The sequence below is a fragment of the Oxyura jamaicensis genome, chromosome 6 (genome assembly GCF_011077185.1).
Source record: "Oxyura jamaicensis isolate SHBP4307 breed ruddy duck chromosome 6, BPBGC_Ojam_1.0, whole genome shotgun sequence".
In the NCBI taxonomy this organism is placed as follows: domain Eukaryota; kingdom Metazoa; phylum Chordata; class Aves; order Anseriformes; family Anatidae; genus Oxyura; species Oxyura jamaicensis.
The window spans coordinates 419,562-443,376 of record NC_048898.1 but is presented as its reverse complement, the minus strand read 5'-3'; the positions used below and the strand labels follow the sequence as shown (position 1 = coordinate 443,376).

At 40.8% G+C, this 23,815-nt stretch overlaps 2 protein-coding genes across 5 annotated transcripts in view; one reads left to right on the top strand and one right to left on the bottom strand.

Annotated features, from left to right (window-relative positions):
- PAPSS2 (3'-phosphoadenosine 5'-phosphosulfate synthase 2) overlaps positions 1–1,940 on the top strand; it is a 30,374-nt gene extending 28,434 nt beyond the window's left edge. For both annotated transcript variants that reach the window (XM_035330739.1, XM_035330738.1), the window contains 2 exons: positions 687–916; positions 1,187–1,940. In XM_035330739.1, the coding sequence (XP_035186630.1) occupies positions 687–916; positions 1,187–1,328 (372 nt within the window). In that variant the 3' untranslated portion in view covers positions 1,329–1,940. The remainder of the gene's footprint in view (positions 1–686; positions 917–1,186) is intronic.
- A 3,208-nt stretch (positions 1,941–5,148) lies between these two features.
- ATAD1 (ATPase family AAA domain containing 1) lies at positions 5,149–23,754 on the bottom strand. Of its 3 annotated transcripts, none has more exons than XM_035330741.1 (10): positions 23,596–23,754; positions 21,491–21,666; positions 19,181–19,279; positions 18,822–18,942; positions 17,028–17,228; positions 15,774–15,880; positions 12,801–12,890; positions 10,222–10,272; positions 7,160–7,296; positions 5,149–6,604 (listed from the first exon to the last, which is right to left on the bottom strand). In XM_035330741.1, the coding sequence occupies exons 2-10, from the start codon at positions 21,650–21,652 to the stop codon at positions 6,484–6,486; spliced, it is 1,089 nt and encodes a 362-aa protein (XP_035186632.1). In that variant the 5' UTR covers positions 21,653–21,666; positions 23,596–23,754; the 3' UTR covers positions 5,149–6,483. The 3 variants fall into 3 exon arrangements, with proteins under 3 accessions (XP_035186632.1, XP_035186633.1, XP_035186634.1); XM_035330742.1 differs by lacking the exon at positions 23,596–23,754 and adding an exon at positions 23,374–23,397; XM_035330743.1 differs by lacking the exon at positions 23,596–23,754 and adding an exon at positions 23,180–23,196.
- Between the last annotated feature and the right edge of the window lie 61 nt (positions 23,755–23,815).

Genomic DNA, 23,815 nt, shown 5'->3' with positions numbered 1-23,815 from the left:
CCAGTTGTTTCTCCTCTGTCCCTAAATCCGTGGAAGGAAAGCAGTAGACACCAAACCTCCCTGCAAGCAGCCCAAACACCCATTGCCTATTGGTTTTGCTAACAACTAAAACCCAAACCAAAGCATTGCCTCCAATCAGCATCAGCTGCTCCTGGGCTAAGGTGGAGTCAGAACCCTTCAGCAGTGGCTCTGTGGGTGTTGCAGGTGGCCGTGTGTTCGATGCCTTGGAGGGTCTATCCTCGCTTTTGTCGCACCACAAAGCAAGCAGCAAAGAAATGCAGGGAGTCGAGCTGAGCAGAGGCAGTGGTGCAAGCAGAAGCCTTGTAGGCAGGCCTTTTCGTGGAACCAGTGGGATATGTGGACAGCATCTGCCCATGTAGGGCTCAAGGGCTGATGTATGCTGGCTCTGCACATTCAAACAGCAAAGCACTTCCTTCATTCACTGGAACAAGATCAGTTGTCATCCCTGTTCTGCTGAAACACCTCTCCTTAGAAGAACTGTGATGTACCAGGTCCAAGCAGGGGAAGATGAGTCTGATGGCCAGTGACTAACTGCAGCGAGGCTACTGATACGTGTCCATCCATCCTTCTCTGCCACATACAGGATCCAGCTCACCAGGATCTTTTCTGCATTTCAGGGCAGTCACTGCTCAGTGTTCAGAGCTCCTCATGTCTCTCCTTCACAGGTGCAGTGGCATTGCCGGGCTCGCATGATTGCTGGGGCCAACTTCTACATTGTAGGGCGTGATCCCGCAGGCATGCCTCACCCTGAGACCAAGAAGGACCTCTACGAGCCTACGCAAGGAGGGAAGGTCCTCAGCATGGCACCGGGCCTGACCTCAGTGGAAATCATCCCCTTCCGAGTGGCTGCTTACAACAAAGTGAAGAGGGCTATGGATTTTTATGACCCCAAAAGGTAATGCAGGTACCAGTGTCTCATCTTCCTTAGTCTACACAGCTTCTGGGGAAGCATTTTACCTATGACTCCAGCTCTTCTGGGAAGAGCTCCCTTAGAGGACACCATTGCTGCCAATCGTAAACTCAATGTGGGAAGTTGGTGGTGCCTGCAATTGGTGAGGAAGTGGTGCCGGGAGCTTTCTGACTCTGCCCTTGGCATAGCAAAAGATTTGTGCTGGGACAACTCAGCTGTTGTGCTGATCTCACCTCTGTCTCTATTTTGCTGTAGGCACAACGATTTTGACTTCATCTCAGGAACACGCATGAGAAAGCTTGCTCGCGAAGGTGAAAACCCACCAGATGGCTTCATGGCCCCCAAAGCCTGGAAAGTCCTAACCGAGTACTACCAGTCGCTGGAAAAAAAGAATTAACACTACTTCTAACAATACTTGTATTAAGAGTGAGAAATGATTGATTCCCTATGATACAGATCAGCTACTTGATATTTTCAATATTCTGACTTGTAGGACTTTTCTGCCTGGGTCAGAGAGATTTTTACTAATCAGAAATACTTTGAGCTGGGGCCTTCTCCCCTTGAAGCTGCCAGGAGCACCCTTGATGGAGCTGGGAGGGGTGGACAGCCGGCTCTTTGCTCCCAGCACAGCGCAGCTCCGGGAAGCCCAGTGCGACGCCAGCTGGGTCTCTCAGTGCTGCTGGCACTGCGCTCCTGTCCCTGCTGCAGAGCCAGGACCTTGGCACCAGGATAAAAATGTGCCCTTGCATGAAGCAGGAATGATGAAGTGTTTTTTCTTTACTCCTTGCCCAGTGCAGGAGCAGCTTCTGGGGTGAGAAGTGGTTCCTGCGGGTACTTGGTGCTTGGATCCAGTTGCTGCTCTCAAGATTGAGCCTTAGACAATTTTTGCTAACAGAAGGACTTTTTTAATGCCACTTTTTAACTGGATTTTTTTTAAATAGCCTAGACGACAACTCAATTGCTTGCTGTTCTTCATTTCTTCCTTCCTCCGTCCAGTCAGAAACAAAAACTCTGAGCTCACTGTCCCGTGAGGCTGCAGCATGCCCAGCCCCAGCGAGGCTGCAGAGGGATGGTGACTCTGCTGTGTGCTGCCTGGGCTCATTGGCCTACTGGGCTGGCAGCCAGGGGAAGCTGTCCTAGGGGGACATTGTGGAGCCCAGGAGATCTCTGAGAAAGCTCCGGAGCACAGGGGAATGGTGTGCAGGGGTGAGCCAGGGGCCACTGCACTTGTTAGCTATCACAGCCACCAGATTTCATGGCCTTTGTACTTGTCCTTTTTCAGTAGATGTCCCAGGACCAGTCAGCATGTGTTTCAAATGAAATGGAAATAATGTTCTCCTCACCTTCTGCTTGTTTTAATTACAAATGGATCTACGCTCAGTAAAAACAATCCCGCTTCTGCTTGTAACTTAGTATAGCAAGTGGCACCTCAAGCTCAAACATGTTTTGCTGTGGCCATGGTGCAGTGTCCAAGACTACATATGCAATTGGGAATGTTTTCGTCAGAGGTGTTTTATTTTTCACTTGTCACGTGTTTTTTTTTCTTTATTTTTTTAAAGTATTCAAAGGGAAGAACACAAAGCCATATAATACCTCAGAAAATTGCTGCACCAACCATGTTAGTAGCCAAAAGCATGCTAGCACCAGTGCCTTTCCTACTCAGGCCCTCTGGTAGGGACCTGGAAGACAAAAGCAATACTCCAATTTATAATTGCAATATATTTGCCATTTTAAAGTAGTGAAATAGTGCTGTTGCCTCATTCTAAAACATTGTAAAATAATCGATCGGTTCAAAAAAGAAAAAATGCAGTAAATCCAAATGGTTACAGCAAAACAAATGTATTATTCTTTTAAAATAGCTTAGTATACTGATTACCTCTGATTAAAATAGAGTATGCAGACTAGTTTTTTTATAGTGTATTTATTAAAGACATGAGACTGGAATTTGTACCTCAACTGATGCATCTCATGATTTAATATATTCTGAACGTCATACTCTACTATGAAACACTCACTTTTAGTACAAATAAATATTTATACAGGTAACGAATGCTTAACTTGTAATTTTTTTTTTGGGGGGGGGAATCCACAACCATGTGTCATTCGTTCACCAGGATAGAGGCCCGTAGCAGTGTGGGGGCTCCATACATGCCACCTTTGCATTCTCAGAGCCTCACTGAGTCATCACCAGCAGCCAGGAGGCTGACCACATAGCTTATTTTCTTTCAGAAAACTTACCTGATTTTTTTTTTTTAATTATTCCTATCTGTCTTAAAGTGTGTTGAACAAGGTAAATTTAACACACATAAGGTATGCACTAGCTGCTGCTACACCCACTCCTGGAGCAGCACTGTACTGCAGCTGTGCAGCACCAGCTGGCTGCTGCATCCCACAGCTCCCAGAGGTTTCCCATGTCCAAACCAGGGGCAATTTTTTTTTTTTTAAAAAAAAGCTGTATTTACAGCCTTGAAACATAGACACACATGTAAAGGTTACAGAACCAGAATAACAAAACCCAAGTGCAAACACTGCATTTATTTACCAAATATTTAAGACTGCTCCAAAGGTTTCTCTTTACGCGCTAAGTAGTGTCAGACCACCAAGATCAGCCTCTTTACCGTCAGAGGACACTGTCTGTGTGGCACTTGCTGTCTAACAGTAACTGAGCAGGTCTAAATAAATTATTTGTCTGCTGGGAATGGCTGTGCTGCTTCCAGCCACAGAATCCAGCCGTTGCTCCTCAGGAAGGGCCCTTTTCACACCAAACTATGTTCCAACTCGGAGTGTGGTGGTGGGTCAGCCCCAACCCCCCCAACCTGCCCCACCTCCAGTGCAGGGTTTGTGCTCATCAGAGGCAGTTCGAGATGTGAAACTGAGGAGGTAGTGGCCAAGCTCTTGCAGGTTAAGTCCTGCAGCTTCCTCACCCTTTTCCATCAAGCTGCTGGGAAGCTCTTGGCTTTGACAATGCTGTTGCAAGGCTGGACGAGTCCTTCAAAAAGTGAAAAATTACACTCCAGCTGTGAATGTCCTCAGGGACCATTGCAAACTGCCCTGTGTGTCTCTTGCACCCTGCCTCGTAAGCAGGCAGAGATGTATTATAGGCATGAGGTAAAGGCAAGCTGCAGCTGGCATGTGAACAGGCAGATTCTTTTAGAAACACAGAAAGGAAAGCAGAGCTGAGCTGGGTACCAGATGCTCCTGCTACCTACAGTCATGTTTTTTTTTTTTTTTTCTTCTTCCCATGCACACTAAATTGACATTTAACCTTGCGTTTTACAATTAATCTGACAAAAAAAAAATAGTAAGATGTACTGTACACAACAAGCACCCTGAAAAAGGAGGGAGAGGTAGCTTAAGAGCTGCATTATCTCACCCACCTGCAATAACCTGCAAGTCACGATGGGCACAGGAAAACCAGCCACTGCTGAACAGCATGACAGGCAGAGCACTGCATCTGGTGAGTGTCTAATTTAAATCTGCTGAGAAAGCAAATTCCATTAAGTTGCACTACTTGGGTGTTTGGTTTAAAGTCACTCCTTGAACTTGGTCAGTGTTCCCCAGCTAGCACTGAAGAGGTAGCTTTAAGGCGCATCATTGAATACAGAGGCAAGCAGAGCAGCAGCAGCAATTTCCTCTCATTCACAGCCAGTGCACCTGGGAAATGCGTCCTGGAAGGAGCTGACTACAAGTACTGCTGCACCTTCACCCTTCCCCACTGCAAGTGGGCTTTGCTGATTGTGGCTCCTGGCCTCTTGGACCTTCCACATTCTTGCTACTTTTTTTAGCAATATCCCTGCCGAATATACCACTCCCCCCCCCTTCCCTGGTGAAGAAATGCAGGTTAGCACTTGCAGTGGTGCTTATAGCACTCATTCCAGGCATTAAATGACTTGGGGAATCGGCGTTCCATACCCTACTTTTTGATATCCATATCCCATTATGTTCTGCTGTGCCTAATTTCCTATGGCTTGTTTTTACACTACTATGCATTTCCCATATTTCCCCTGCCACATGAAAAAACAAAGTACATTATTAAAAAAAATAAAAAATAAAAATAAAAAAAAAATAAAAACACACACAAGGAAGTTAAATCAGGTCAGATTAAACCTACTGCATCTGGAGCATTACACAACCAGTACATGAAGCAAATGCATTCCAGTTGGGTAGGGCTGCTGCAGCTATAAGCCTAATGGAAACTGCCATCAGCACCTGATACTGTATGCCAGCTGGCTCCAAGTCTTTATTTTACTTTGCAGATTGTTTCATTTTACATCACTATCTTGCTTTCAATGCTTACCTTTCCTCTGTAGTTAGCAGAGCTGTGACAGTGTACCTTCCCCCTGGGTCGAACAATTATGATTACATAGTTGCATTAAATTTGGGCACAACATTCTAAGGAGAAAATTAAATTATTTAAAACCTACTGACAATAACTTTACTGAAACACTTTGCCACTTATATTTTAACGCTTTGCCTTTATCACTACATAACGTTACATGAATTTACTAAACTGTTACCAGCAAATACAGCAGAACTTTTCTAAATCATTTATAAACCTAAAATTAATTCTTCGTTGCCTTCAGTTTTGCACATCAGAGCACATACGTGACAGAGCAAAACATTAAAAAACATCTCCCCTCACCCTAGTCAAAGTATGTGTACAATTCTTCATGGTACAATGCCACCGTGCAGCCGTGGGTCTTCCAGAGACAATTAAATAGCAGCAAACCCTCATTACAACGCATAAGAAATCAGAAAGCACAATTTCATAAAGTTTATAATATGTGGGGCTTAATGAGAGACCAGTTAAGAAGATTCTACTCTACTCACATCAGAGGGAAAAATAAAAACACCATTAAAATGCCTCAAAAAGCAAGATTCATACAAAATTAAAAGTATTCAAACATTTGTACAGTAGTTCACTATCTTTAGTAAATGGCACCAGATTTCAAGTGGTAATGTGAGAGAAAATATAGTAACATTTCAAATTTTGCCTAGAAGCAAAATTTCTACCTTCATTATTTGCTGCTAAAAGGAAGAAGTAAATGTGAATTGGGTATCGATGAGTCTTTAATCTATACATCTTCTGATTTAGTTTGATTCAGGAAGTAGAAAAGATTTTCCATACTCGTTATCTACAGGTTATGTCTACATATAAAAAAAATGTGTGGATATATACATTTAATACATGAACACATGCTCATACGTATTTACACCAACTGGTAACGAATCATCTTCCCTCCACATAGGTGACCCAGTGAACCCATGTACCACATCAGAACCTGCTTTAAGGCTACAGTGTATCGATTATGGGACAAGACACAGGCAGCTGCTCTTGGTCTGAGCTATAATTGTTCCACTTGATCTATTATTACATATTCAGTTGTGCATGACAACATTGCAATAACTTAGATTTTGTTGTATAAAAACAATTCCAGAAAGAGAACTCCCTTTTTCAGGGAACAACCCCACTCCCACCCCCTTACATTGTTTTTGTTGATTACAGAATATAAACCAAATCACATCAGAAACTGCAAACGCACTCTTTAGTCTTAATCTAAACTAACATGCATCAAAACATTCTGAAGCGTGGCATCCTTTGATTTTCTCATCTTCTCGATCGCCCTGTGGAGATCCTGCTGCTGCACAGGCCGAATTTCGTCTTCATCATGGCTTCAGAAGAAAGAAAGAAAAAAAGCAAGACAATGATTTAGGTGATGTGTGACACCTATTCCTACAGTGACAACTTTAGTCCTTGAAAATAGCAATCTGACACAGATCCAACATTACACTGGAAACGTGCTTCCTATCTGTGCATATAGTCTACCTGCAAGTATGGGAGATAATCAAAGGAAGATCACAGCAAATGAAGTTACATGCACGCAAGAGTGTTACCATCATTTAAGGCTGGTAATAAAATGCAATAATGTTAACTCTTGTTGGTTCATGCGACCTCAAGCTTAACACCTTGGAACAGAGTCTTATTTTCATAGTCAACGTGAATAAAGGTAACTTATTTGTTGATCTTTGGGTTGTATAATGGCAGTTTGTCAAAAGAGTACCTTGTGCTTTCTGTGAATCATAGCAAGGTTTTTTTTTTTTAAAAAAAAAAACCTCTATATTTGCAATTCAAATTAGGAAACAAAATCTGGTGCTACATGCTGTTCAAATAGTAGAAGCCTTCACAATTGTTGTTCAGCTATTGTAATACAGAAGAAAGGTACATACTTCTCTTCTTCACATGCAGAATTAACGTATTCCCTGACACAGAGGAGTGCTGCATCCCGGCACATTTCTTTCAGATCACTTCCTGAGAAGCCATCAGTCTCTTTAGCAACTTCTAGGAGATCTACATGCCTGTCCACCTGTCCAAAACCAAAAGGTAACAGCTTGAAAACTCCAGAGTCATATACTTTGTTCTACAAGCACAAGATATAATCACCTCTAAGTATTTTTACTTGCCCTAAGGGTTCTTCTCCCCCATCTTGCTTTTTGGGAACTAAAAAGAAAGTTAGTTGATTAAGTTCTACCTGGAATCCTCCAAGTAGTTCATATCATTAAATGAAACTAACTGTTCATCTAATAAATCCCTAACATATAAAAGTGAACAGGTAATTGAAAGCAAACCATCACATTGGTATATTCTATTACTAAGTTCCCGTGCAGCTTTGGAGCTTTGGAAGCCTGTTAGATGACAAAACAGGATGATGGGGATAATGACCCAGTTTCCCAAATGCTCACACAAGTTTCCTGCACCACCACTGCTTGCGTGTGTGTGTGTGTGGATAAAGCGGTATAAGGCTCTATTAGACCTTAAGGACAATTTCTTACCTATAGCCAATGAACCCTACCCAATGGTAGGGTCAGACCGTGCCTTTCACAGTCTTTTGTTTGTTTGTTTTTTGACATTATTCAGAAGAGAACACTTATTTTCATAAACTATTTTAACCAGTACCACAGCAAGTCTGGAAAAAGTTGTCATGACATCTACCTTTTGTTGTTGCTAATGCTCACAGCACAGAGTAAGAAGTTCAAAAGCAGTTGTTTGCTTAGTTACTGAACAACTACTCTTGTTTTATACAACCATGAAAGATGGAACCTGGAGGCAAAATAACACGACTAATTCCATGCACTGCATTGGACTGAACTTGTTTCGGTCAGGACCCTTTATTTATTTATCCAGTTTACAGAAGCTCCTTCCAGCATATTTTCCAGTGCCCCCACATTTCAAGAAGTTAAAGCCAACACAGACTAACCAAAAGGCTGGAATTAAGGGGCAACTTATTCTAAAAGGGAAACTCTTCCATGGAATTGGCTGACTGGTGATAAAGGCAAAGCCCCAGGCATAACCATTGTTATTTCCAGCTACCAGTCCAACCTGTGGGCTCTACGCGATAGTGGAAGACTGTGCTGACACCCACCAAGCGCTCTTCCAATCCCCACAATCCCTCCTGCTTTTCTTGAAGGAAAAAGATGACAGTGACTTGTTCCTACTTGTTCAACCCTTGAGCTCGTGCTTAAGTGCTCCCTGACTTACAACTCAGGTTTGGGTCTGGAGCCAGCCATCTGCGGAAATGAAGGCAGAAGCAGCACCTGGTTTACACCAAGGTGCCTCCTATAATCACTACAGCTTGGCTGTCTCAGTGCTTTGCTCTAAAGCATCATTCTGCACGCAAATACTGAGAAGCTAGTAGTGGTCGGCTATGGAGCTGCCCAGTCTGGGGCTGAAGGCCATCAAGAAAGGGATGCAGCAGTGTACCTGTTCAAGAACGACCAGAAAACGGGCAGTGTGTAGCAGGCATTAACAAGGATTTCCCTTCAACTCAGGAAGAAGAAACAAGACTTCAAGACAGGCAGGAAAAGCAGTGGGCATGACTACACCCGCGATACCCACTGTTTTTTTCAGGCCCTCTTTTCAGGGGCTTCCAGAAAGTTTGTTACCCTGGCTGGAAATAAACTGGGCTTGAGAGATCTAATTCCTCTTCCTATGGGATAACCACTAAAGTCTGATTCCACGCAGCCCCAGCAACTGTTACTTATGTAGCTGTGATTCACTGCCAGATGACTGATATGCCTTACATTCTTTCAGGCCCGTGTTAAGAACATGATTTAGGGTTTCTCTTCATGGCCATAAGGCCAAGGTGTTTCATTGCCAAAACAAAGGAACAACACACTCCACTTGCATGCAAGAGCTGGCTGCAGTTATTTCAGGAACCTGTATAAACGTCTATCATTTTGTACACCTTTCCTAACAACTCTTGAAAATAAATAATTATTTGGAACCACAATTTGCAAGAGAAGTTTTAATTTGCTTGAAGCTTTCTGCAAATAGGTCATCTTTTCTCCACAACTTCTTTGGCATTCAGCAAGTGTTCCGTTTTCATATGCGTATAATATTTTGCAAGAAGCAAATATTCCAATGCTATATAAACAATCCAAAATGACCACTTAAAAAAACAACAAAAATCCTCAGTATCTGCCATTCACAATGATGTGGTGTGATTTTTAAACCTCTGAAAAAAAAAAAAAGTTGTTTTTACTAATGAATGGCATTTATTAGGATAGACCTTAATCAACAGACACCTTTTAAAATTAACTTAATGAGAATTAGTGCTGCAGACTAAATTCTGTTAGACTTTAGTGGCAGGAACCTCCAATAGTACCGGTCCTATATCCTGCCAACAGACACTTCGATGCACTCACAGCTACTGTTCTCCTTATTTTGCAAGCCACATGGTGATACGAACACCATATAATACTTGTAAAAACATCCACAGTAGTTTTCCTCTAAGGAAAGTATGAACCATGGATCAAAGTAGAAAAAGTAGCACTGTAAAAAAAAAAGTAATTCCTTCTTTCTTAATTAGAGCAAACAGACTACAGCTCAAGAAATTCAGTATCTTCCTGTGTGAATACTTCATGATATTTCTTTTATTGATCAAAGCAATTTCCAAACATGATTCACCTTCAGGGAGATGAATATATTATCTTGTTATATGACAAGAAAATGGAGACAGAGAAATTACATAATTTTCCTCAGAGATGGTGATTCACGAAGAAATCCAAGACTACTGCTCTGAATGAAGCTCATACTTAAACCAGTAGACAACTCTATTGCTTTAATTTTATGCCACGCCTACAACCACAGAAGATTCTTAAGTTATTATCAGAACTACTCTGGTAGGTCATCTCTACTTTACTACAAAACAGCCAATTATAAAACAACTCCAGAGCCTGCACTCATGACAACAGTTATTTGGCAAATTAACCATTAAAAGAAGTCTACTTACATTTTCGTTTTTCAAAATTAGCTTCAGGATTGCTTCTCTTTGTTTCAGAGCCTTAAACAAAAGAGACAAAACTTACCAGAGAACAAAAATAAACATAAGTAGGATCTATACCAAATATGTTCTGAGTGGGCTTTCAGTTAAATTTCCGTGACAAAAACCATTCTCTCTGAGGATTTCCCATAATCTTTAACAAAGGCAGACTCTCTAGATCTAGAGGATGCTTTCAATACATACTTTGCTAAATCAGATGAAGACGATAAACTCCCATGCTTAAAAAAAAAAAAAAAAAAAAAAAAAACACGCCAAAAACAGTAATACATTTAATTCTACAGATCATGCTTGGGAAGTTTAAGCAATATAAATCACATACCATAATGATCTTGAAAGAAATGGCTACGCATAGCCTTACTAACAAGAGAAAACAAAAGGCAGCGAGAAACTTGCTTGCATCTCCTAAAAACAAACTTGTCCAAAATTCACTTTTGTTGTTAAAAAACAAACAGAAAACAACAGTAAAACCCTACACAAACAAACAAAAAACGATAAACTAATCCCATAGACAGTCTGCATCTGACCAGATGACATTCTGTCTCAAAAATATTTCTTCCATTTCCTTCTGCCTTGAAGATAATTCTTTATGAGTAATTTGGGGTATTTTCATCCCAAACCTGGTTAAACTGCAATGTATCATCTACACTGTGTTAGGTACTCCACAATAATACTACCTGTGTACAATGTCAATCCACAGCATGTAAATTATCTTGGCCCTTGATAAAAGAGTTGTAACCAATCTTGACTGTATCACAAAGTACCACAGACAAGAACAAGAGGTGAGCAGTAAGTGCATGAGCTGGTTGTAGCAGGGTAAGGAAAGTTGTATGGCTGTGCCCTAAACGATGCTTCCAATTTTAATTCTAGACCTCAGAGATGAAGCCAGCTTCCGCGGTAATATTCTGAGGCACAGTTACCTGCAGAATATTCATCCTTCTAATAATGACTCTTGATAAAAAGATGTGGCAAAGTACTAAAATATACATCTTACTAATTCAAGGAAAAGATGAAGATAAATAACATGTCTGAAACCCTACGAACAGGCATCACAATAAAGGTAGTTAGTGTGCTACAAATGCTTTGTTTCAAGAAGTATCCACCCACAAGGAGTGAAAGCCAGTGCAAACAAGACAGGCCTGGGAACATGACTACTCTCTTGCACAATCAATGAGAGAGTTTTAATCCTTCAGTACAGTCTCTAGGTTTCTGAAAAAAAAAAAAAAAAAAAAAGAATAATTAAGGGTATTTCCACAGCCAGAAGGATATACTGACAACCACAATCCAGCTTTTTCCAATATTAATACAAAAGCGTCTTGTGGTATCATTACATGTTCAAAGGCTACTCAAATACCTTGAAAACGAAGGTAATAGCAAAAAATAGTAAAGGTAAGATTGTGACAGCTGGCATAATTGATACAGGCCTACCTTACTGCCCATTTGTCATAAATTGTAAAGGGAATAAAAACAGTTTTCTAGATTGCTTGCTATATCCAGCTGTGGAAGGCTTAAGCAGAATGTAGCCTTTGATAATGCAGATTTCCTGCTTGCTTCTTTTCTTGAAAACTAAGTATCTCATACCCAGAAATTATAAACAGTAGTCAAAATGTACCTGTTTCTTGGCTCCTCTGACCTGGCTGTCACTCTACCTTGTAGGCAGAGGTATGCAGACACATTTGTTTACAAGTTAAAACAAAGTTCTCCCCAGCAGGCAAGTAGCTTATGTGTGCTGGTGGGGAAGGGGAACTGCAAAGCACTGAAATAGTGATGCAGTCCATGAAGTGAGCTGCCCTTCATCTCAGTGCCACAAATGTTGAAATTCTCTGCTTAATATACTGTTTTCTAAGATGCTTCTCCAGAATTGCTCCTTAAGCAGACAATGCACCTTTTGGCTTGTACCCTTCCTGTACCTGCCCGATACTCCCTCATGGAATTCAGTTAACTGGGTTTCCTTTGTGCTACAGAGAAGACAGCTAATGGAGACATCTAGCGCATTCAGAAAGACAAAACTTCAATAGCAAAGCTGCACTGGAAAACAATGTAGTACTGCTAGCACCCAGAGACAGTATCAAGTACTAACTGCTGTGTGCTGACAAAGGACACGCCCTAGTCCAATCCCAAGGACTTCTTTTAGCTACACAAAAACATACATGAACAGTTTATTTCATACTTATTTATCCCTCAGCAAGGGAAGATGGACTGATGTCTGTTTCAGAGTGCGGCATCTAAGCCACTTGACTTTTGTAGATGGAAAAATGGGTTGGAAGTGCTCAGGACACTTAAAAGTTGTTTCAGATAAAAGAATCAAGGAATCAAGTTTCTGTGGGAAACCCCACCTTAAAGAGCAAAGTTCTGTGTACTTCTACAAGACTAAAAGCCAATCAAAATAATACCCCATCTTCATTTCTTTGGGAAAAAAAAAAAATCCCAGATAGGATTTCATGCTGATAATGCCATTTTGTGGCTGATAAAACACCTGCCTGTTGCTCAGCCACCAGACTCACTGCTTAAGCAAAGCTGGCATGACTTACAGGTTGGTTGATGTGAAACCGGGTCGGCATTCTTCTCATGATTGCAGAGTCAAGATCCTGAGGACGGTTGGTGGCTCCCATCACTATTACCTGCGTACATCAACAGAAAATGACTAGTTAGCCTGAAACCTGATTTTAAAAACATCACCATGTTGCAGTTTCAAAACCAAACATGTGACTCTCCACACTTTATCAAGAACATCAACATTTAAAGAAGTTACATAAGGCTTCTTGGTACTGATTTCAGCAACTGGATTAAAACATGCAGCTCAAGAGAGCATTGGTACCACACAGTACCATCTCGGTGAAGATTTTTACATGAGTCTGAAGCCTTCTGATCCCAATCTAAAAGTTCAAACACTAAGCAGCAACCCAGAGCTTTTGCTTACAGCTGCTGGTGATGTTTGTTTAGTTCCTGGTGGTCTGGAAGGAACTTGAAAAGAGACATTTTGATAAGATATGAAAAAAGAGGGGGAATCAGTTCTCTAGAATGACCAAGCTGGCAGCTTTTGCAAGCACAATTTTTTTTTTTTTTTTTTTTTTTTTACATTAAAAAAGCATTGAAAGTCAGGAAGAACCTACATGCACTGTAAACTGCACATACTGAAAAGAACAGTGCACTAGACCTGTATAAGCCAAGTTCAATACAAGGAGAGTATTTGAGTGGATTCGAGTTGTTAGTTTAAGAACAAATTTACTTCCCATTCACATCAACCTTGTTTTCTCATTTGTTATTTTAAGTTATGTACACTGTAAATACCCAGTCACAAAAGTGAAAAATGCCAGGGAAATAAATCTCTTATAAAAACAGCTTCCTGACACCCTTCTGCTCCTTTGTCTGGGGTCAATCTTCCGCAGCCAACAGCTCCTGGCACCTCCAGCAGCTCCTGGCCAGACTGGCTTGCATTTTCTGCATCAGAGTCACCCTGCCACCTAGAGGCTTATTTATATGGTGGCAAATCGCTACACTGAAAAAGCCAAAAGGCTCATTTTTAGGTTGGGGCTCCAGCGGTCTTAATCACAGCTCTGTCTAGTAAGGGTAATGCATGCAAGTTCTGTGGTCATGTACGTGTGCCCACCACTTGCTACTGCTCGGCTGAGCCCAAGCTGTCTCTTGCGAAGAGCCACTGCTGTACCCACGCTGTGCTTCCCAAGGGCCTGTGCTAGTACCCAGTATTGCACCCCAAGTGTTTTTCCCTCTGTACGGAGCTGAGGAGCCTTCCCAGAACTGGCTGTGCCTGCAAGGTCTGCAAACATGGGCTCCCCCAAGTGTGAGCACAGCTGTATGGAGCTGCCCCGCATGCAGCCTCGAGCAGTGCAGCCCTGTTTTCCAAGCACTGCACCTGAATTTCCTGCCAGACTCAAGACTACATCCTCAGCAGGTTTAGCCCATAGCTTAACACACTCTTCAGGTGCAATCAACACAGGAACAAGTAACACTTGTTACGGCACTTTACAATTTCCTCCTAACAGTTGGAATTTTTACTATGGTAACAAAGGCCAAATCTAATCCTTATTCAAAGGAAATTTGTTTGGTGAGAATCAGACAGACAACTCAAATCTCCCAAGTAAACATTTGTAATGAACAAGAGTCCAGTGAGCTGGCTGTCAGAAATGAGACAGTACAAGTGTCAAAACCACTGCTTAAAGAACACTTCCTGAATAGCAATGACATCCAAGGGAGGAGCCTGAAATATGGTATTGAAACAAAACACTCCCACTGAAAAACTCCCCAGAAACTTCAGTCAGCCACAGCGTCTTCAGCCAATTGTTCGCACGGCACTTTACTGCAGTGACTCCCTACCATACAGAGGCATACACATAAGGGACAATAATAACTTGTTCAAGCTCAGCATGCTGAACTCAAGTGATCACTATATTGGAAAAGAGATAACATTCAAGCATTTGAAAGAATGTATGCTTGCAAGATCACCTTAGCTTCCAATAAAATATTCATACCATCAGCCTCCTACTAGCCGTAAGCAAACACTGCTTTAAAGCCTCTATGCACATCTATTCAGTGCCTTCTAACCATTAAAAAAAAAACAAAAAAAATCCCCTGAAAAAGTCTTTACTACTTGCTTGAGAGAGCAGGAAGAGCAAATTCTATAAAGAAAAAACTGATGGGGTACAGAGGATCAGAACTCATTCACAGATTAAAAACTCAGAACAGATTTAAAAACCTGAAAATTAAATATTTGGAGAATAACCATCCTTTTTAAAGGCCTGAAAAAGATTGCTCCAGGTAACACTTCAGAAACATATAGAGCAAGCTTTCTTCTATGTAGCATGCAAGTCATATTTCCTGGGTGGGTGGTTTGTTTTTTTTTGCTCCCCCCTCCCGCATCAGCAGCTTTTTTTTTTTTTTTTTTTCCTCTAAAAGACAATAGCCTTGTTAAGATTACAGGAGGGGGAGGGAAGCATATATGAATATATAGGATGGAAGCATGGCTCCATTTAACAGAATTTATTTTGATCATTAAAAAAGTAGGGAAATTAATATTAACTCTAAGATAAAGAATCTGAGTCTATTGCTTTTCCACAGCTACCTTGATGCTTTTCTGGAAACATAATAACCAACCTGCAACTGAGGTAAATACTCAGATATTTCAATGCCTTTTCTGAAATCAAAGATTCCCTTAACCTGAAGAAAATATTGTTCACAAGGTGTTTTTCAAAGCAGTTTAAAATTCCCAACTTTGGCAGCTCAAACTTTAAAGCTATATTTTTGAGACTTAAAGACACTTCAGAAAATAATGGCTCTTAATTAAAGACAAAACACCTACAGAAACAGTCATCTCAAGAAGAAACACAATCTATTAATCCATCTCATTCCCATAACTCATGGGTAATCACTGACAGGTAAATAAACTCTTTCAGCAATTACTACACATGATCTGCTACTCTTCCCAAATAATTCAACGCACAATAGATAACAATCACATTACTTTTATTGCCATCCTCTTCACTTACCTGGCAGTTATAATCAGTGTCCAGTCCATCCCACAGACTCATGAACTGAGCTTTCATCATAGCTGTAGCTTCATGGTCAGAACTCGAACGACTTCGTAAGAAGGAATCTGTATTAAAGGAATCAGTAAAGCAGCTGACTTTCAATCCTGCCACTGCAACTATGCTGTTTGGTTTCTCATGTGCAGACTGATTCTATTCTCTGTCTTACAAGTACTTTTAAAATAAGTGCTGTCAAGAAAGGGAAAATATTTATTACAATGAAGAATAGGACAGTGCAATCATGGCACGTTTTTAAGCACATATTTTAAGTTACATCGCACAAGTATGTAACTATCACATGGGACTGTCCTAAATCTTGTGATCCAAACTTTCATTTTCCTGAATGGAAATTTAACTTTCACCTCAATTTCTTATGCAGAGATGGGAGCATTCAGAGTCTGGCAAGTTAGAAATCACCAAAGCACACAAGAACAGCAGATTGCAGGACTGATGTGAAGTAGACTATATACTTTGCTATACAGAGCTCTAGCTTTGCTAGGGGTGCCTTAAGAATTTCCAGCAGCTATGGAAAAGCACGTTTTTCATACCAATAGGAAGGAAAAAAAGCATCTTATGAAAGTAGCCCCTTTGTAAACCTAAAATGGAAAAAGGGTAAAAGCTTTGTCATGCTCACAGAGTGTGTTTCCCAGTTTGCAGAAAGGGAAGTGCCAATTATATGAATAAATGAACAATTTTAACTAGACTGCTTACAGTAACTTAAATACTAATGTTACAAGCTCTAATGTACGGAACAACCAGCAACTTTGCTGCCTTCCTAGCTGAAGTTTCCCTCCTACTTCCATAGCCTGCCTGATTAGATTATTATTCCTGAGCTCTCCTAATCCCATATTTTATTTCCCATTATGTGCCCTCATGGAAAAAAGTTATTCAGTGTTGAAACGTATCTGGTGATAGCTTTCCCTTCATAAAGAACGGCTTTTCTCATGAATCATAGCCTAACCAAAAATAATCAGCAACTTGTTCCACTTGTAATTTCCTCCACTAGCAAAAAAAAAAAAAAGAGAGAAATACATGAAATACATTGTTTTTCCTACTGTGTCACCATTACTTTTCAATACTACTTTTATTACTAAACCTTGTTCAATTATTATTCTTTTAAGGAACAGGTGACAATAGCTCAATATAACCATCAACTCAAACCTACAGTCTAATGCCATTCTGCTACAGTTACTTAAAAAGCACATAGATTTTTACCTATTTCGTCAATAAAAATGATGGACGGTTGGAGCTTTATAGCAAGGGAGAAGACAGCAGCAGCCAGTTTTTGAGACTCTCCATACCATTTGTCAGTCAGCGTTGAAGGCTGGAGATTAATAAATCGACAGCCTGCTTCCTTTGCTGTAGCCTTGGCGATCAATGTTTTGCCACAACCAGGAGGGCCATAGAGAAGTACTCCTGAAAAAGTCACAGTGTTAATGTTCTCTGCTTGCAGTACAGAAAACATGCTTTGGCACAACAGACATGAGAGGGTCCGGGCTTGTATTTTGTCCAAGTTTTAAAAGATAGGACATCAAGTTATACAGTACTCCATGAAATCACAGTCATTTTAGTTATTTCAGAGAGCCTTATTTTAAGATTAAGGCTAAGTAAAAGTGGATGAATATGGTGAAATTGAGGATAAATTTGTTTGAGAGATGACTGTTTTATTACAGTGACTGTAAATGTAATGTAAGATTAAAAATCTATTTTTATAAGCATTCGATAAGCCTTATTTACAGTTCATTTCAATTTTGCTGAGAAGGCTTAGCACAAAGGGTTTAAACAAAAAGAGAGCCCACAAACATTTTAAACAAGTCACACACAATTAAAGCATGACATCTCATGTACTTTTAAAACTTGTCACATTGAAAGAATTCATAGTAATATTTTTCTAACATAGTTGTAAAGAAAACGGAAAAAAAAAGGTAAATTCTGAAAAAAAGAATTACCTTTTTTTTCCTGCTTATGCAATTGATGACCACAAAAATAACTAATCTGAAAAAAATGACTTCCTATTAACTACATTGTAAGTGCTATGAAAGCAGGAGAGCTTGTCCTATATATGGAAAGTATGCTTTAAAAAGATAAATAAATAAATAATAATTTTTCCCTTCCACCTATTAGATCATGACATTAAAATAATTTCCCAAACAGTTTCAGTTTGTGACTTAAACAGAAAGGAGCCTGGAAAAAGCTAAACCAGTTACAGAACTGTTTCATTTTTCATCTTTTTGTTCACAAAACTATGAAGAGATGATCACAAATATGCAATTAACACAGACAGTAATTAACTGTTTTCAGAAAATTCCAGGGATCAAAACATTAAACTTTCTTATTGTGTCCAACATTTTAAATCCTTTGTTTTCTGTAACATACAACAAATATGGCCAGAAGCATTCTAGTGCAGATAGTCCTAATTCCGTTTTACAGTTGGAAATTTGATTTGTCACCCAACAGTTTCCTTACTGCCTCAATACTGTCCAACTCAACTCCAGCGAAAAAAAAAAAAAAAATCAATAGATCTACAAAATGAAGAAAGTATCTCTGTCTCTGAATCACTGGAATTTCCATAACTAGAACAAAGACCAAATTTTTTAAGACTAGAGAGCTGTGTAAAACATTAGCTTAAAACAAGTTTTCGTGTTTATAACTTACGTTTCCATGATACCATAAAAACAAGTGTAGAAAGCTGTACAGTAGCATTATAACTCACCTCAGTCAAAAGAATTATAAAAATAATCCACAATTTAGGCAATTAAAAATGCAGATTACATAGATTAATCCATCAAATTGCAACCAAAATCAATTATCACTTCATAGTTAAAATAAAACATTCCCTAAAATTTGAATTCATGGCAGTAGAAGAGGAAAAAACCTTAGGTTCAGACCTAATTGTTACAGTTTGGATAATTGTCAACCCACTTCCTCTTTCTTTTATATTTTCTTGCTCTTTTAATTATTATTATTTTTTAAATACCAGCCTATAAATTCATAACATTTCCTCCCTACCTTTTGGTGGCTGTAAGAGCCTGGAATTCTCAAACAAGTATTTCTTCTTGATGGGCAAGATGACAGTGTCTTTCAAGTCTGTAATAACATCATCTAAGCCTGCAATATCATTCCAGGTTACCTGATATGGAAAAACAGTATTAGAAATAATCGAGGGGGATAAGAGATTAAAAAGAAGTTGAAAGGAAGCTGTATTCTTCATGATCCAACCTTAGTTTCAAACTACAGAAATATTTTCTGTGTATTTCCATGTATACATATATATGCCAAATATCATCCAAACAACTACAACAACAAAAACTCGTATCTTCCATGTCCAAAGTGCTTTTATAGGAATAAAATGGAAAACAATTTCTTACATGCATGCTTAGTGGGTCTACGAGATGTGCAGCAATGCTCATTTCATATTCAGTAAGCTTGACATTTTTCACTCCAATTTGCTTCATTAGCTTTTCAGCCTAAGGGAAATAAAAACACCAAGAAAATCAGAGGAAAGAATAGATAATTCAAAAAATATTTTAAAGAACTGCTACTTGGAGTATGAAGGTTAGAAATAAGAACTATAAGCTTCTCAGTAAGGTCACATTTGACAAGAAACTAGATCTTTCTGAAGAGGAAAGCTCTGCTGTTTCCAAATGACTTGCTGTCACCTGAGTGAAACTAAGTCATGTCTCAGTTCCCATCAAGTAAGTGTCACACCAACCCTCCCACTGCCCCAAACCCACAAGTCATTTATTATAACCTGAAAAGCTACCAAAACAAATGTTAAAACACTGACTTTGCTGATCAGAACAGGGCTAGTACCTCAGTACACTTCCGTAATATGTATGAGTTTCCAAAACTGATAGAGACGTTACATTTAAAAAAATTAAAGCCAAGGAGTCCTTAATTCTTTACAAACTTTGTATAGGATTCAGACAAACTGCCTGAAACTTGTTATTAAAGAGAACTCTAGAGTTCCTTCACATGCTTATATTATCTTCATATCCCTACAAATAACACACGTACACACTTTAATGGAAAATATCATTTGTGTCATTGTAAAATGCAAACACCGACCCTTCCCCTCCCCAACACCATTGTATCATTGACAGAGAATTATGTATTTTCAAGGGAAAAAAAAGATACTGCACAGAGGCCAGTCATTTTTTCTATGTATTCAGTGTTGTTGTGGTTTAACCCGGCTGGCAGCTAAACACCACATAGCAGTTCGCTCACCCTCCCCCCTCCCGCTGTGGGATGGGGGAGAGAAACAGGAAAGTGAAGCCTGTGAGTTGAGATAGAGACAGTTTATTAAGATAGAAAATAATAATGATAATAATAATAATATGTACAAACAAGTGATGCACAATGCAATTGCTCACCACCCGCTGACCGATGCCCAGCCCAACCCCGAGCAGCCGCCCCCCCCACCCCGGCTAGCCACCCCTATATATTGTTTAGCATGACGTCAGATGGTATGGAATACCCCTTTGGCCAGTTTGGGTCAGCTGTCCTGGGTCTGTCCCCTCCCAGCTCTTGCTGCACCCCCAGCCTGCCCGCTGGCAGGACAGAGTGAGAAGCTGAAAAGTCCTTGGCTTAGTATAAGCAGTGCTCTGCAGCAATTAAAACATCAGCATGTTATCAGCACTCTTCTCATCCTAATCCAAAACGTAGCACCCTACCAACTACTAGGAGGGAAAATAACTGTCCTAACTGAAACCAGGACAAGTGTTTTTTTTTTTTTTTTTTTTTTTTTTTCCAATTTAACAGGAAAAGTAATTTGTTGTGTCAACACACTTTTGCAATTCAGTTTCTCTTTACACTCAAACTTGTGGTTAGCTCTGACGTGCTTTTGGGATATTGCAACCTCTTATATAATAGCTGGCAGTAGCACAGATTGTGAAAGCTGATTTTTAAAGTGAGGCCATTTTTTTTTTTTACTGAAGATTTCATTAAAAAAAAAAAACACCACAGTTAAGTTGCTCAAAACTGCAGTTTGAATTTGTGAAATTTGTGTCAGACAGAAGCAAAAGAAAAGTTGAAGCGACATTTGCTTCAACACTTTCCAAAGGAAACCTTTGATATTTGGTTCAGAAATGCACCTAAATCTTTTCTGAGAGCATTAACTCCCATGAGCATCTCATTCAAGTACAACATAAGGAATGAGTCTTGTCACTTTTCTTCTCCCATTTGCAGGGCATTTTGGCTGTTGCTGGGCACAGAAAAAAGGTGCAAACCATTCTTAAAAAGGCATTTGTGTAGCAGTGTCCCTCATTGTCATGACTAACTACAGTTCCTGGCTCTGCCACTAAGTTGCCAAAAAGAAGTAGAGAATTAAGTTATTTCTGGTCAAGGTTTTACAAAGCAACTGAGAGCATTATTTAATGCAACTACTGCTTAGCAAGAGGTATTGAGACCACACACTTGCACATAATTAGAGAGGCAACATCAAACTGCAGTTCAACAGTTTTTCCTACCACTAAAAGCTAAACATTTTAACTTGTTGTAAGATGTAAATACTGAAAACACTAATAGCTTGGATCCTGAGATTTACTAAAATACAGTTCTGGTTTTGTTGATTACTTTGTTGGTTATTCCAAGTCCAGTTTTCAGTTAGCAGATTTTTCTGTCTGAGCAGTAATAAATGAAACAGTATTTCACAAAAGTACTTACAAATAAAATCCTACCTGTTTCTGAGCTTCTACTTTTTGCTTTCTGGTCGGATCAATGGCATCAACCATCCATTTAATGGTAAAGTACGTTACAGCACCAAATATCGTTAAACGAAAAATTAATCCAACCACTTCATTCCGGCTCAGGGGGCGTGAGAAGGTTTCAGCATGGACCATTTTGCCTTTTAACACTAAATGAAAAAAAAAAAGACAGCAGAGAAAGAAAAAAAAAAGTAAAGCTGAGCAGATACCTACCTTTTTAGTTTTTATAAAATGGTGTTTAAATATATTTCCAGGCAGACAGCATAAAAACTTTACTATGTAGTTATCACGGAGTACCTCAACAGCACATTGCCAATACATAAAAGTAGGTAAGGTTAAAACATGCAGCGCTAAGTATAACAATGACATGGTTTCACTTCCACTTCCAGGAGGGCAAAGGACAACAGCAATCTGAGGCCTAATTTCTTGACTGATTACATACAAAATGGTCTCCATTTCAGTCTTCCATTAAGAAATCAGCATTCCTTTAAGCTCTATAATACCTTGCTAAGAAAGATCACTTTATTTCAGCACCAAGCTTACATTCCCATTAAGACTGAAATTATTTGACTGTTATTGGCCTAAGAATGGTAAGTCATGGAGACAAAGATAAATACATTACTTAAACTAAGAGTTGTGTTATTTTTTTCCCTAAGAGGAAGCTTTAAGGAAAGGCACTGAATTGTCAAATTCAGTGAAGATTGACAACTTCTACTCAGATATGATGAGGTTAAGAGCTGGAGCCTGCACCTAGCAGAATGTATTTGCAGTCTACTGTGTTAATAACAACCCTGGAAAACTGAGAAAGCTGGATGTGGCACAGTTATCAAGGGAAAAGGCTGGCTGCTGCACCATCCAGATAGTACAACACCTTCACATTACAGTAGCGTGCTGCAGAGAGGAAAAATTCTTCCTAAACCATACTAAAATGCCTTAAAAGTTGGGGTCCTCTTTCCTTAATCTACTTTCCACTCAACTTGCGGGTTTCCATATGAGAATCCCCACAGTTCTATGCATTCACTGCCTGACTTTCCTGCTGCAATGGCAATTCCTTTTGGCAGCTTCATCCGTTCCCTGGCTGACCTCCAAACAGAGCTGTCAGCCAGGGGAAAGCTGGACTACCCAAATATCCTTGAATTCCCCTGCTCTTGGCTAGCAGTCATATTATGTTGACCCTGTATTGAAATAAAGGCAACAACGGTGCCATACCACAGACTCTGCAAAAATTCAGGATGCTGGAATCAGGAGAAGCATCCTGACACGTTCACCAAAGTCAAAAGCTCACTGCTATATTTTAGCGTCAACCACCAAAACAGTTTTGGTTTTGTTTTTTTAACGCCCTTTACTCCCTGTTTAGAAATTTAAAAATTAAGATCATTTCTGCACATATCTACTTGAAAAACAAATAAAATTTGCCTGTTTAGCATCTAAGCAAGTAACAGAAGCTAGTAGATTCAACATACTATCTTAAGCTTGATTTATTAAAATAAAAAGGCTATATATTTACTGAGCAAGAAAACTGGGCTCCAACCCCTCCCCACGCCCCTGAAAACACCCAAACCAACCAATAAAGCCAACAAACAAACCAACCAACACCACGTTTCTCACGCAAACCTTGCTGAACAGCCATTTTAAGAAAAAGGTTACGCTCAAAACCCTCGCCTGAACTTTCCCGGCGCCGCGCTGTGCGTGCCCAAGGACTTGGGCCATGCCCTCTCCTCAGCGGCGGCTGCAGCACGGGTAAGGCGAGGGCAGCGGCCGGGCAGCACGCTCCAGCCCCACACGGCTACCGCGACATCTCCACCCTCAACAGGGGAAAACGCCTCCTTCCTTCCCCGCGGGCCCCGTGCCCACACCGAGAAAGTTCTCGGCCGGAACGCGGCCCCGGCTCTTCCCCGCCATGCTCCCGCTGCCGCCCGGCCCGGGCCGCCCGCCGGGAGGCGCGGGCGCGGGCCCGGCCCCGGCCCCGCCGAGGACGCGCCGAGGGCAGCGGGAGGGCCGGGCCGGTAGCCGTGACCTTCCCGCCGCCGGGCGGATGTCGCCAAGGCGGCCGCTTCCCCGCTCGCTCACTCACCCACCTGCCCGCCCCCCGGGGCCGGTGTCTGCGACGCGCGGCTCCCGTACGGGCGGAGAAGGAGGAGGAGGAGGAGGAGGAGGAGGAGGAGGAGGAGGAGGAGGTGGCGGCAGTGGCGGCGCAGCCCCCTTCTTCCACGCTCCGGCCGGCTCCCGCCGCCCCGCACGAAGGTTCCGCCCGCCGGGCAGCGCCGGTAACGGCCGGCGGTGCCACGGACCCTCAGG

Bases quoted from the DNA above. Each gene is read 5' to 3' on its own strand.
- ATAD1 (XM_035330741.1), bottom strand. From the start codon at position 21,652: ATGGTCCATGCTGAAACCTTCTCACGCCCCCTGAGCCGGAATGAAGTG. The intron at 7,297-10,221 runs GTAAGTAGACTT...GGTTTTGGACAG, and splicing joins TAATTTTGAAAAACGAAAAT to GTGGACAGGCATGTAGATCT. The intron at 6,605-7,159 runs GTATGTACCTTT...TTTCTTCTGAAG, and splicing joins TCTGCATGTGAAGAAGAGAA to CCATGATGAAGACGAAATTC.